The sequence below is a fragment of the Rhynchophorus ferrugineus genome, unplaced genomic scaffold (assembly GCF_030347505.1).
Source record: "Rhynchophorus ferrugineus isolate W39M unplaced genomic scaffold, kcgeb_rfMv2 rfM2, whole genome shotgun sequence".
Classification (NCBI taxonomy): domain Eukaryota; kingdom Metazoa; phylum Arthropoda; class Insecta; order Coleoptera; family Curculionidae; genus Rhynchophorus; species Rhynchophorus ferrugineus.
The window spans coordinates 13,074,531-13,087,436 of record NW_027472581.1 but is presented as its reverse complement, the minus strand read 5'-3'; the positions used below and the strand labels follow the sequence as shown (position 1 = coordinate 13,087,436).

Here is a 12,906-nt window from a genome sequence, read left to right as displayed (position 1 = left end):
TTTCGTTATTTTAATTAAAAGACAATAGTTATGGCAGATTGCATTTTAATTTATAGTACCTTTTTCTAAATATTTTCATTATTCTTTATCTATTTCTTTCGGTAGTTTGTTAACAATCATTCATTATAGACCTAAATGACTCTTTAACAATATTTATGGCACCAATAAAATATAGGTATTGTGAATATTCATGTATTCCATATTTTAAGTTATATTTTATAGGAGCACGTACTTCTGTTGACCAATTCTTTATTTAAAAAAATCGTTGACTGGTCACACTACTAGACGACTGACTAACCAGGGGACTAGTATTTGGCGATCGACCCGCTGTCATGACAACCTGTTTATCCTACCTGTCAAATAAATCGAATGAAAAGAAAATCGGAAAAGGTGATTTGATCTTAACAAATATTACATTCTCTGTTTCTATTTGGCTTTATTAAATTTAAGCGGAAAAAAACCTCGCGGTTATTAATCGAAAAGATGTGGATATCGATCTAAATTTTCCAAGTATCAATTAACGCCACCGATTAGAACGCAAGCACGGGACAGCTTAGTGCGCCGTAATCTAACAAATTAGGAAAAACCAGGTGCTTTACCTAGGAAATTTTACCACAGTTATCTGTTTCGACCGCGATCTAATATGAATTATTATAAACAGCTAAAAATGTCGATTTATATGTGGCGTTTTAGAATGATTGAACAGTAACTAACAACGCCAATGAATGACAGGTGATCGTCCACGTATTTTAACATGACAATATCATCAATTCGATTTAAATAGACATTTATAAAGGTATTTTAGTAAGTTTACGATTATCTTAATCTTGAAATGTTCAGTGTGTACTAGGGATGAGAAAAAATATCGATAGTTTTAAAATGGAGTGCTCTGGAAAAGTATCGATAGATTCTTCTCAGCCACATCCGTATTATGGACGCTTATTACTTCATATAAATCGATTCTCGTCATTCTAAACGGTATACGCGATAAAAATGCTCGCCAAATTTAGGTAGAACGTTGAATCAAACGGATACGATAACAATTAAAGTTATACTACGTTTTATCAATTTAATACATGGCAGGTGTCATTTTTAGACAGATCTCCGTAGAAATCGAGCCGACTATGACAAATATTACATTTCGATCTGAACATATAGTAGAAAAGAAATACATAACCTGCGGCTACATTTATATATCGCCAACCTATTTATTTTGCAAATTATTATGAATTAGTTAACTTAATGGAAATTCCCAGCACAAAACAATTTCGTTCGGAATCGTTCGCATTTTTCGCATCGCGGCGAGAAGCCGACGACTGAAAACCGCTGATGAGCCCTGGACGGCTACAAATATAAACCCAAATAAACCAGAAATAGGCCTGTCTCCGACGTCAACATCCATAAAGATGAATCAAGCGGTCCATTTTAGGTTAGGGTCCGCATACTAAAAATTCGGTTTGATCTATATTTAAATATCCTTTGGATCGAGCAACGTTGCCGGCGCTTACCTTTGTACGGCACTTTCGGGCCGATTTTTATTAATGATTCATTTCTTTTCCCGTGTTTCCTGCCAAGTAGAAATATGTTCCTCGTACACCAATATCGTGAGTTAATATATCGACGGTAACAATGATACATGACATCATGAAAGTCTTTTTTTAATCGACTCTCATCCATTGATCATATTGTTATCGTTATTTCTGAAAATCCATTTATTGGGTGGCGGATGAATGAAATCATGACTTAAAATGAATATGAACGCTGTTGTTTCGGATCCCTATTTCTATTAGAGCTAACACACGGAAATTCCTGATTGCCTAACGCTCGTTTCTTTCGCGGAGCGCGTGTGTATGTGTGTATGCGGTTTAACCATAAATATTTAATTTCACAAAACGGATCAGAGCAAGCTGTGTTGCCTTGAATGAAATTAAACAGCTACGAATAAATTTAATGATAATCCGCGTAACAAACAATATAAATAAAAAGTATTTTTGTAAGATGTATTCTTGATTGATTTCATTCAATACTGAAATAAATTAAAAAAAAAGATTTATTATAATAGTACGGTTATGTTTACATTAATTATCTATCAATAAATAAGAAAAATAGTCTTCATAATTGATTAATAATGTAAATATAACGCTCATTCACACTTATAGGGTAAAATTAGTACATATTTAATTATATCATTTTATTTTAAACTTTTCGATTTTAAATGTCCCATGTATAATATTATTTTTATTCAAATGACATAATTTCTCTTCTTTAAGTTCAATTACAGAATTTGTCAGAATGTGACTTTTAAAACATAAAATACTGTAATAGTACTTGACATAAAATCAAAACTGAAAATTAAAAAAACTATCATATATTATACATAAATTAATTTAACATTAGTTACAAATAGTATAAATGCTCTCCATAGTTCATTAATCAACAATAAATGTTTATATAACCTTCACTATACTTAATTAGATATCATTGTTTTTAAACTTGATCTAGTTAGCCGTTTCCCTTATATTACTGTTGTTTTTCTTTAAATCATTCCCTAGGCAACATTTGGCATTAAGTAACACATTATCTGTTGATACTGTGACATTATATGGCAATGCAGGAATGTATAAACATAATTTCAATATAATTACCTTTATATTTTTTACACTATATTGTAACCCGCTTGTTTCATAATATATAAGTGACACATAAGTAAGTTTGAACTAACCTATTTACTCTAACAAAGCTAATAATACTTAATTTAAATTAAATGCTCGTTGTTTGCTTGTGACAATCGACGACGCAATTAACAGTATTTATTATTTCATTGATCATTGGACGTGATTGTACATAACAGCCGTATGTATTGGGATAAAAGTCGTCGGATATTTTCGCCGTGTTGGCACTCGCTCTGTTGCAATTTCAAGTTTTCAGAAAATTAACTATTGTCGTAGCGTTTTTGTCGGTTCTGCCGAAAATGGTGATCTAAAGTCGTGATATTGCGCGATTGTTGTGGAATTTCGGAAATCCCAGACTTCACAAGATGTGCTAACAAAATGTTGGGCGTACTGTCAGGCGACGTTGCCACGTTCTCCGTCGATGTCTTGTTTTCTTCGTATTGCTTCCAGTCGATTTATGTGCCGATTTTTTTTCTGATTTTCACCCGATGGAAACGCGGGAAAACGAAAACGTAGAACATCGTAGTATTTTCTCGATATAAACACACGTGATGTTTACGCATTCGGAAATAGAATAGGAGTGATGTGTGCAAACCACCTACGATATCGGGCGACTCTTTGATATCTTTGCAGTAGGTTTTTACCTATTACTCATGTAATTTTTCGTACAACAAAGATGCAAGTAGCATCGCTAATGTATATAATCACACACTATTCGGTATTTGAACTGATTTAATGGCTATTAAAATTAAACTAATTTTATTCAATATTTAGAGGAGTATATTATTTATTGGTTAGATACTGTTTTAATAAGATGACAAAAAATTAATCAAGATAATAGAAGATAAGGAACAACCAAAAGATTAAGTAGTGTATTCAAGCTAGTGTGGGGAAATTTTGTGACGTGAGTGGAAAAAACGTCTTTTTTATTATAATAATTTAATACATTTTAAAATAAGTTTAAAACAATGATATTTTCGAAGATGTGCTTCAAAACATGGGACATTTTATATATGCAAAATCATTCTATTGTATATTGCCTAATTTAATAGCTTGTTTATTTTGTTTCAGGCCAAACGTGTGTCCACGTAGCAGCAATGCACAAGCAACTTGATGTTCTGAGACATTTAGTAAGCTACGGAGCGGATGTAAATGCCAGGGAAGGGCTAGAGGGTTTCACGGCCCTTCATTACGCGGTGCAAAACGGCGACAAAAACATGCTCAAATACCTGCTAATGGAATGCCACACTCTCAAACCCGACATAAGGACATACGGTGGAAGGAACGCCTTGCAACTCAGTTTCGTTCTTCCGGCCGACATAAGGCAGACCTTAAAACTAAAGGGTCTCGATTCGCCATATTCTAGCGAAGAAGAGGACTCGAGCGATGAAGAGGTAAATATTTAACTCCGTACTTGTACGTTTCCGAATTTAAAGAAGAAAAACTGATAATACCAACATTTCTGTTGATGTATATTTATAGAGATTTTTGTATTGGTTGCAGATGGCCTATGACACCTCACCAGCGCACAGGTTCTTGCCGAATCTGGTGAACGCTAGCGCTTGAAATCGAAATGAGAAATCGTCGAATGAACATGGAAAAGTTATCCATCTCCGAGCAGCAGAAGAGTATCAGAATAAGAATAAACAAGCCATAAGTGCCGATGGTTAACTGTGATTTAAATATTAATTGTTAGACTTGGAAGAGTAACATGGGCATTTAATATTCTCATCCACCTGTTACATACATCAACGTTAAAACGGATCTTTATTGTTATTGACAATGAACTGTTTTAAAGTGATGCATGTAAATGTTTAGATGAATATAAAATTCTAAATTATATGTTAAAAATAATGCCATTACAAGATATTTATCTTATATCATCGGTGTACTCTTAAGGTTAAGAAATGCTGTTAATGGCATTATTAAACTTAAAATAGAAAACTTGTAGACCTGTTATTACAGACCTTCAATAAAATTACTACATATAATGTAAATTGTACACTAACTTATTATTTTTTTTTTAATTTTTATTTCGCTACCTATAATGGAAGTCTACCTAGGATTGTAAATATTTAAGACTTTCTTTATTTGTAGATGAGATGTGACTTTTTTTTCGTGAATTTAATCACGACCAGTAGATGTGTTTAGTTTCTGATATGTTAAACATTTTCAATACATCAAATTTCTTTCAAGTTCGTTAGGGTAGAGCCCTAGTGGATTTCCAAGAAATTTATATTGAAAAATCCAATACTAGAGATCTATATATGGAAAAGACTTTGAAGAAAATTGTGTTCTTTAACGTAAGATCCCAAACTAAAATATATTTATTGTTATTTAGATCCTTATATCAATATGTCTTGTAAATACCTGAAATCTCCTAAATAATTCCCAAATAAAATATAAATTATATAAAATTGACAGATATTTGAGTTTTGTGTGCATATATCTTATCTATATCTGTGTATACACCCTCACTCCCAACCTTCTAACTAGAGATCAGACTAAAAGGCCTTGCTGCTTTCTTTTAAATTAAATTTTAATTTTCTTCTAATATAAATATAAAAAAGAATACACTAAGTTTTATTTCAATTAAAAAGTGGTTAAGAATCATCAAAGGAAACATTGTTAGTGTTAGATTATGACGTTACGTCAAATGGGAAATAAGTGTCGTCATAATGGGAGTGAAAATCACAATAAACAATGCAATATTACTTGAATAATCATAACAATTTCCAATTATACATTGTTCAAGTATACGCCTAACACTACCAAAAATTATCATTTCTATATAAATTAGGGCTGTGAAAATATATATCGATATTCTAAAAAGAAGTATCGATATTTTTTAACAATAGATGTTTATTTGTTAAAGCCTGTATATCGAAATCTATCGTTTACATCACAAAATATCGATAATAGTATTCTAAAAATACCCTTATTTTATGTCACACACGTCAATTCTTCTTTGTTTAATCAATGTTTTAATATGAACGCAATTGGTCAATAATTTGGATTTTGTAGATCACTAAATATCCAAGTTTAATATATAACTAGGGAATCCCATTCGTATAAAATCCATCAAACCATATAATGAAGTGAAGTGGAAAGGCACCAAAAAATATTCACAGTTTCAAATTAGAATAAGGAAATATTAAATTTCAGAATTCTCCTCCACCCCAACTTATTTTTAAGAAAATATTAATTTCAAAACCTAGGATACTTTACCCGAACCATACTTACTTCTGAATTGCTCTTTCTAATCACCAAAAATGTTTGCCTTAAAAATTAGGGTTATTTTTAAAATATCAAAATCCATTTATCCAAATTCTTTTTCGGGAGCGACATCCATAAAGTCGTCCAAACTAGGGTTGTCAAAAAAAAACTTTTTTCGATCGATGTGTTTTATGAATACATTCTATCTAGCGTTGGGAACTATCGATTGAAAACAGTCGAAACAATCGATAGAAACAAAACAGTCGATAGTCAAAAAAATAGCGATTGAAAATAGTAATTACTATTTTCAGTCAAATGTACGGTTCGACTGTTTTTTTTTAATTGGTGATGTCAGACGAAGATGTACGAATTCTTGTCTGTATAAAATGTGAGATAGGAAGGGACTGAAATAATTGCTTGCATCAGTTAATTTTAAGTGACTATATACTTCAATGGTAATATAACCGAGACAGAGACATATATATTCATTCACCTGATAACTTAAATAAGAAAAGGAAAAAATATACTAATTTCTATTATCATATAATAAATAATATAATTTTAAAGGAAATAAGATTACTTTGATACGGAATGTTCTGTGAATGTGTAAAAAGGAATGGAATAATAACATCACAAATGTTTTATCCTGTTTTAATATATTAATTGCTATTTTTAAATAACATAGCATAATAAATATAAACAGTACAATACAACTTAAATAAAACGTAAAAACTAAAGATTTTCAACACCCATAACTACTAAATAAAATGTAAACATATACAATCATTGAAAAATCTAATCCATGATTAACCTAAAAATGATCATACAATAACTACGAGACCCTTTTTAAATAAAAGTTCTATTTATTTTTGAACGGAAATATTTTTAAATTACTGTGAATATTATTATGTTCAACTTTCCTCCCGTGAGGCGATTTTTTCGATCGTTAATTATTTGCCCAGATTTTGAAAAAACTCGTTCCCAGGGGACAGATGTTGCGGGTATAGAGGAATATTTTATATGTAACTGATACAATTTAGATAGATTAATTTTATGGGTTTGCCAAAAACCCAATGGGTTTTCTAAACGCCCAATACATGGAATTTCCAAATACTGCTAAATCTGTAAAGTTGCTGCAGTACTTGGAGTAATTACTTCTTTCATTCTAGCCATTTTTTTATCAAAATATCTCCAGATGCCAATACATTCATGGTCAGTAGTTTTGTCTTGAGTTTCGAATTATGGAACTATATTTGTATTTTTTAAAGTTAGAATGGAAGATACCTCTTTTGGGATAATTTTTTGTATGGCCTAAGCATAATTTGCAATACCAAATCCTGCTTTTTTAAATCTAGGACCTAAAAATGAGGATTTCCCGCATATCGTATTCATTTCTAAAATTGCCAGTCTTTTATTGATGACATCTAATAGACAATTTTGTCATTTTTTCCCCATTCACTGGTTAAAATCCGGGATTTGATGGAATGTTGCGGTCCTCTTATTAATCATATAATTAAAGACATCGTTGGGATATCCTTCACCAGATAACTCGGTGGTCATTATTTCAAAGGGCTTTAAAAGTTGAACACATTCTGTTAAGATAGTCCATTCGTTAACAAATAAAAACTGTGGTGCTCTTCTTAATAGCCAACAAAATAAATTGTTGAATATTAAAGTAGAGTTTTCCTATCAGAAAATGTATTTATTACAAATATTTAATATACTTTATTCACCTGTTTACGGTTAATATTTAAAAAAAAATAACTGCTACTGTAAAAAATTCTTTAAATCTTTTGGATATATGCAATTTCAGAAACCTTTGGAACCTAATTTTAGTTTTCAAGATTTTAGGAAAAAAGTTTCGACAAACAAGAGACTTGGACAAAAATCGTGAAAGTTTATCAAAAAAGTATAACCTATTATACCAGTCCAAAGTATTACCTATTATGCCAGTCAAAAGTATCTTACTATTTATCATTTACAATTTAATTTTTTTGCCCTCGAAAACTAGCGCTCCAAAATTCTGCTATATTAATTTACAACATATAGTTGTTCACAAGCAAACTACAAAAAAAAAACATAAAACCACATATAAATCTATATAAGCATAAATTCGGCGCATTACTTTCAATGTCGCGTCTAGGTCAGAAGGCCTGAACGTCAAAAATCAGTCGAACTAGCACAACCGAAAATAGTAACTAAAAGTAAATGACTGAAACAGTCGATAATAAATAGTAATAAAATTAGTGGGACTGAAAACAGTTCCTAGTAAAAACAGTTCAACCAAAAATTGCGACAGAAATAGTCGTAGTAAAAAGTAGTCAATTACTGAACAGTCGATTGTTCCCAACACTAATTTCAGACCAATAAATTTTTTTGCTCTTCTAAGTCAAGGCTAAATCTAGAAAATATTGAAAGTTTAAAAATAAACAATTTTTACCTGTATTAATAGACTATTAAAATTAATATTGATTATATTAATATCCTATGAAAAGTATGAATGATATAATAAAAAGCAGCTCTGTAATATATGAATGAACTGTTATATCATTAAACGATTTGAATAAATACTTTTAAAAATAACTGTGATCAATAAAATTGATTAAAAAAATCAAAATGGCTGGTTAACAGCAGCAATCAATAAAATAAAACCAATATGTATATATTTGACTAATCTCCAGTGATCCTAGAAGAATCTGGCCATGATTTGAAGATCAAACTACCAGTAGTGTATGTGAAATATAACATAATATATAAACCTTCTTTTAATTCCCTCGTCATAAGGGCTAATCAAACAACATAATAAAACTAAAACATATATATTTAATTAATTCCCATTAACTTTAGACTTGATCTATTTTAAATTTCTCTGGCTTAGCATTGTTTTTATGCAAATGATACAAAAGCTTCTCTTCAATAACATCCACTGCTGATTTGGTCAAAACTAAAGTATCATGTTTTAGCATGGAATACACATTCAATCCATAAACAGGCATTAAATTAACATGTTTAATAGTATCTGTAGCTTCTGTAATATTTCTTGGCATAAGATCAGAACTGGAATATAATGACATGAGTTTAATTTACTTGCATTAGTATATGTGCATTAACTACCTGTCCACAAATAATACAGATGGACCCCATAAACGACTTTTCACTAATTCTTCTATATAATCTTTTTCTCCTGAAGGAATTTCTAGTGAGTCTACTACATGTAAATCATCTTGAGCTAATTTCACAGAGAGTGTAGCAATTAAACCATTTACTCTGTTATAAAATGGTAGCATATAAAAATGTGGTGTTGGTGATTTAGGACCATGTATAACACCGCCTCCTTTGAACAATGGAGATCTGATAGAACCATGCCTTGCCCTACCTAGTCCTTTTTGGGGCCATGGTTTTTTCCCACCCCCCCGAACTTCAAATCTTGATTTTGTATGAGCATAACTAACATACCTATATAGCCTTTGCCATTTTACATTTTGATGAATAATATCAATCCGTGGGTTTGCAGCAAAAACATCAGGGTGTAACTCCAAAATTGATAATTTTCGTTCATCTATAGTATCCAAACTCTCAAGCCATACTTGTCTAGGTTTTTTATATTTCGATGGAAAACTTAAATTACGACTTTCTAAAGTATTATTTTCTTGTACTGATGTAACAACAGTTGTTGAATACGATCTTGAAATAGCATCTTTTAATCTATTTGTTATATTTCGAAGCATTTTGGTATGAATAATTTGGTTAGAAACTACTTCGTTCTAGGGATGCAAAAAAATATCGATATAACGTTATTTTTGGCCGATGCATCAATATTTCTTAGCCGATATTTTTCGATATATTTTCAGAAAAAATAAAATTAGAATAGAAATTAAGTATAATTTTTAATAAACCTTTAAAATTGGTACTAAATTTTTACTAAATTTTAATGGCTTGGCCCATTTTGGTACTTAATTTTTAACAGTTTATCAAAAATATCATTACTTTTAAGAAATTTAGAAATAATATATATTTTTACCTTATTTAATTTTTTCTTAAAAATATCGATATATTTTTTGTCAAATATCGATATTTTTTATATGAGCCGTTATATCATTTTCGATACTTTTTATATATCGATATTTTTTAAGGCCAACACCCCTAAACAACAGTATTGAATGAGAGAGAAGTAGTGGTTTAAAATAACCTTGTTTTTTTGTTATTATAATCAAGAAATCATGAACTTTTTAACTTTAAGAAAAATATATCCTGCTTTTGGGAGAAGTAACTTGACAAATACAATTTTTTTAAACACTAAGTCAAATTTTATTTTAGTTATTCTTCGATCAAATAGTTCAGCAGTGAATAACAATGTCTCAAATGATGAACCTGATTTCGATATGGAAAATCCATTTGAAAAAGAACAACAGAAATGTATATTATGTAAACACAATATAGTAGTAGATTATAAGAATGTTAAGTTACTTTCACAGTTCCAATCACCATACACTGGTCGAATTTATGGTAGTCATATAACAGGCTTATGTAAAACTCAGCAGAAATTGGTAGAAGCTGAAATTATAAAAGCTCAAAGTGCGGGACTTATGGCAACATATTTGAAAGAACCATGTTTCCTAGATGACCCAGTGCTATTCAATGTGGATAAACCTATTAGACCTCACAAATACTAGTAAAACAAGGGCTTAGAAAATAATTTATTATATATAAATTCTTAATAAAATACATTGTTTAATAATATCCAGTATATTTTCTTTAAGATTCATACACATTAAACTGTACTTAGGCAGTCTTTATCAACTTTTGAAACAAATATATTAAGTTGTTCATCAGCTAAAAGTGTCTTAAATTTTTGAAGATAGCCTCTTTCCGAGTCACTGTGATTACAAAGGATTACATTAATACCTCTTTGAGTGGCATCTAGAACATCATGATGTAACATTTCACCAGTTAAATATAAATCAGCTTCAATTCCACTTAAAACTGAGGCTCCAGATCCTGCACATAAAGCCACTGATACTATTGGACTCTCTAAAATACTTTATCTTACAATATGCATCGACAATAATAAATGAATGCTTTACTCTACCTAGTGTCTTGCCTTTTCCTAAGCCTAACCTTAAATGTGGAATACCTATATTACTTTTAACACTTTCAATTACTTCTCTCAGAGTAACTGGATCTGTTAAGCTTAATAACCTTCCCATGCCAATATTTGGGTTCACAGAATTTGGTATAATAGGTTTACTGTCCTTAATACTAAAAGATGATGCCAACCAGTCATTCACACCATTTTCCATTGCATCCCAAGTTGTATGTGGACTAAATACTGTAATATTGTTTTTGATACATTTAACTATAATACGCTCCTTCCAAGTACTAAAACCACGGTTTATGTAACAATACAAGGATAACATATTATGGTTTACCTTTGTGTAACACTTTTTAATGGTTTGAAAATGTTGGGATGATACGATATGATTAGTTGTGCACCCACATCAACTGCTTCTTGAACAACATCTTCTGTTAGGTCAATAGTAAGTAAAATCGAACTTACATCTTGTTTTTGGTCTGGTTCAATTAATAAACCGACATTATCCCATGATTCCGCTAGATTTAAAGGAGCGATAGTTTTTAATCTCTGAATTACTTGTGTTAATGGGAGCGGCATAGTTTGAAACTTTCTGTACGAATAGTTTTGAAAAGAAACTGGCTTTATAAATCTAAAAGAGGAAGAAAGAAGGTTTCTAGTAAAGTTAGATTTCAAAACCGTAACCATTACAACAATAAAAAATTAGAGGTTATTTATAAAATCTCCTTTACTCAATTAAATATGGGCATTGGGAACTATTGAATGATTACAGTCGACAGTCCGAAAACATTCGAGATCCAAAAGTACTTTCGAACGAAGTTATTATTATTTCATTGGGGTATTATTTCATTATTTCATAGTAGGGATGCGAAAAGTATCCCTATCTCGTTACTGTCTAAAATAAAATATCTTTATAGTCGATATTTTTCGGTATTCGTTCAGAATAAATTAACTTTGTAGAAAATTATCACTACTCTTTAAGAAATTTACAAAAAAAAATATATTTTTTTGACTAATATTTCACTATTTCAATTTTTCCTTAAAAATATCGATATAATTTTTTATAAAATATCAATATTTTTTATACTTATTGCAAAAAAAAATAACGTCATTTTTTCCTCCCATATATCGATATTTTTTAAATATCGATATAAGATAATATCACAACACCCCTTGTGTGTAGTTACCCCACGAGCACAAAATAAAGACAAATAAAAAGGATATATCGGAATAAATAAATATCAGTAAAAAATATAATATCAAATCATCGTCCTATAATATCAAATTGTGGGAGAATTATCAAACAAAATGTAGGAATAATTCTCTATGTTTTGTGCAGTCTATCCAGCTATGTTGAGATTGCTAGATATATTTTATTATCTCTGTATAATTTCAAGGGCTACATATATCAATATGTAGGACATGGGTTTATGTCAAAAGAATACATACGTATTTTAAATGAAAACATAAATTGAATCTACTAAATTCCATAAAGTATCTACAGTACCATAAAATTGCCCTATGACACATACATTGTAATAGTAATCGACCAATCCTAAACATTGAATTTCGACAATCCATAAATATTGAAATGATGATCAAACTCTGGCTGTAACAATTTTGTCAATAACCATAGAGTATTCTCCATATCAGTAAATATTTAAAATTTAGAATCGATGATGTATTAATAATAATTTTACTACAGATGTAATAAACTTTATGATAAAAAAAACTAATAATACCAGTATATAAGTTAACTAGCTGACCCGGCAGACTTTGTACTGCCTCAATCGATAAATAAAAGACCTAATAGTCCGTAATTAATAAAAAAAATGCTCGGTACGAATGAATTTTTATTATCATTTTCGATTAATTACATATGATGTTTCATACTTAAAAAACAGAGTTTTTCTGAAATACTGGCTA

At 30.2% G+C, this 12,906-nt stretch overlaps 4 protein-coding genes across 6 annotated transcripts in view; 2 read left to right on the top strand and 2 right to left on the bottom strand.

Annotated features, from left to right (window-relative positions):
* The window catches only part of cact (NF-kappa-B inhibitor cactus), a 113,033-nt gene extending 107,940 nt beyond the window's left edge, over positions 1–5,093 (top strand). The window contains exons 5-6 of the mRNA XM_076397272.1: positions 3,744–4,066; positions 4,176–5,093. Of these exons, the coding sequence (XP_076253387.1) occupies positions 3,744–4,066; positions 4,176–4,238 (386 nt within the window). The 3' untranslated portion in view covers positions 4,239–5,093. The remainder of the gene's footprint in view (positions 1–3,743; positions 4,067–4,175) is intronic.
* Positions 5,094–8,691: 3,598 nt separating this feature from the next.
* On the bottom strand, positions 8,692–9,653 carry mRpL4 (mitochondrial ribosomal protein L4). The gene is made up of 2 exons (XM_076397273.1): positions 9,003–9,653; positions 8,692–8,945 (listed from the first exon to the last, which is right to left on the bottom strand). Exons 1-2 carry the CDS (start codon positions 9,614–9,616, stop codon positions 8,732–8,734), a joined length of 828 nt encoding a protein of 275 aa, XP_076253388.1. The 5' UTR covers positions 9,617–9,653; the 3' UTR covers positions 8,692–8,731.
* Positions 9,654–10,002: 349 nt separating this feature from the next.
* mRpS18C (mitochondrial ribosomal protein S18C) lies at positions 10,003–10,628 on the top strand. The gene is made up of 2 exons (XM_076397281.1): positions 10,003–10,154; positions 10,206–10,628. Exons 1-2 carry the CDS (start codon positions 10,109–10,111, stop codon positions 10,559–10,561), a joined length of 402 nt encoding a protein of 133 aa, XP_076253396.1. The 5' UTR covers positions 10,003–10,108; the 3' UTR covers positions 10,562–10,628.
* On the bottom strand, positions 10,616–11,842 carry LOC143191842 (NIF3-like protein 1). 3 transcript variants are annotated; one of them, XM_076397277.1, is made up of 4 exons: positions 11,712–11,788; positions 11,318–11,611; positions 10,978–11,267; positions 10,616–10,919 (listed from the first exon to the last, which is right to left on the bottom strand). In XM_076397277.1, exons 2-4 carry the CDS (start codon positions 11,557–11,559, stop codon positions 10,660–10,662), a joined length of 792 nt encoding a protein of 263 aa, XP_076253392.1. In that variant the 5' UTR covers positions 11,560–11,611; positions 11,712–11,788; the 3' UTR covers positions 10,616–10,659. The 3 variants fall into 3 exon arrangements, with proteins under 3 accessions (XP_076253392.1, XP_076253391.1, XP_076253390.1); XM_076397276.1 differs by having other exon boundaries at positions 11,671–11,778; XM_076397275.1 differs by having other exon boundaries at positions 11,318–11,842.
* Positions 11,843–12,906: the final 1,064 nt, after the last annotated feature.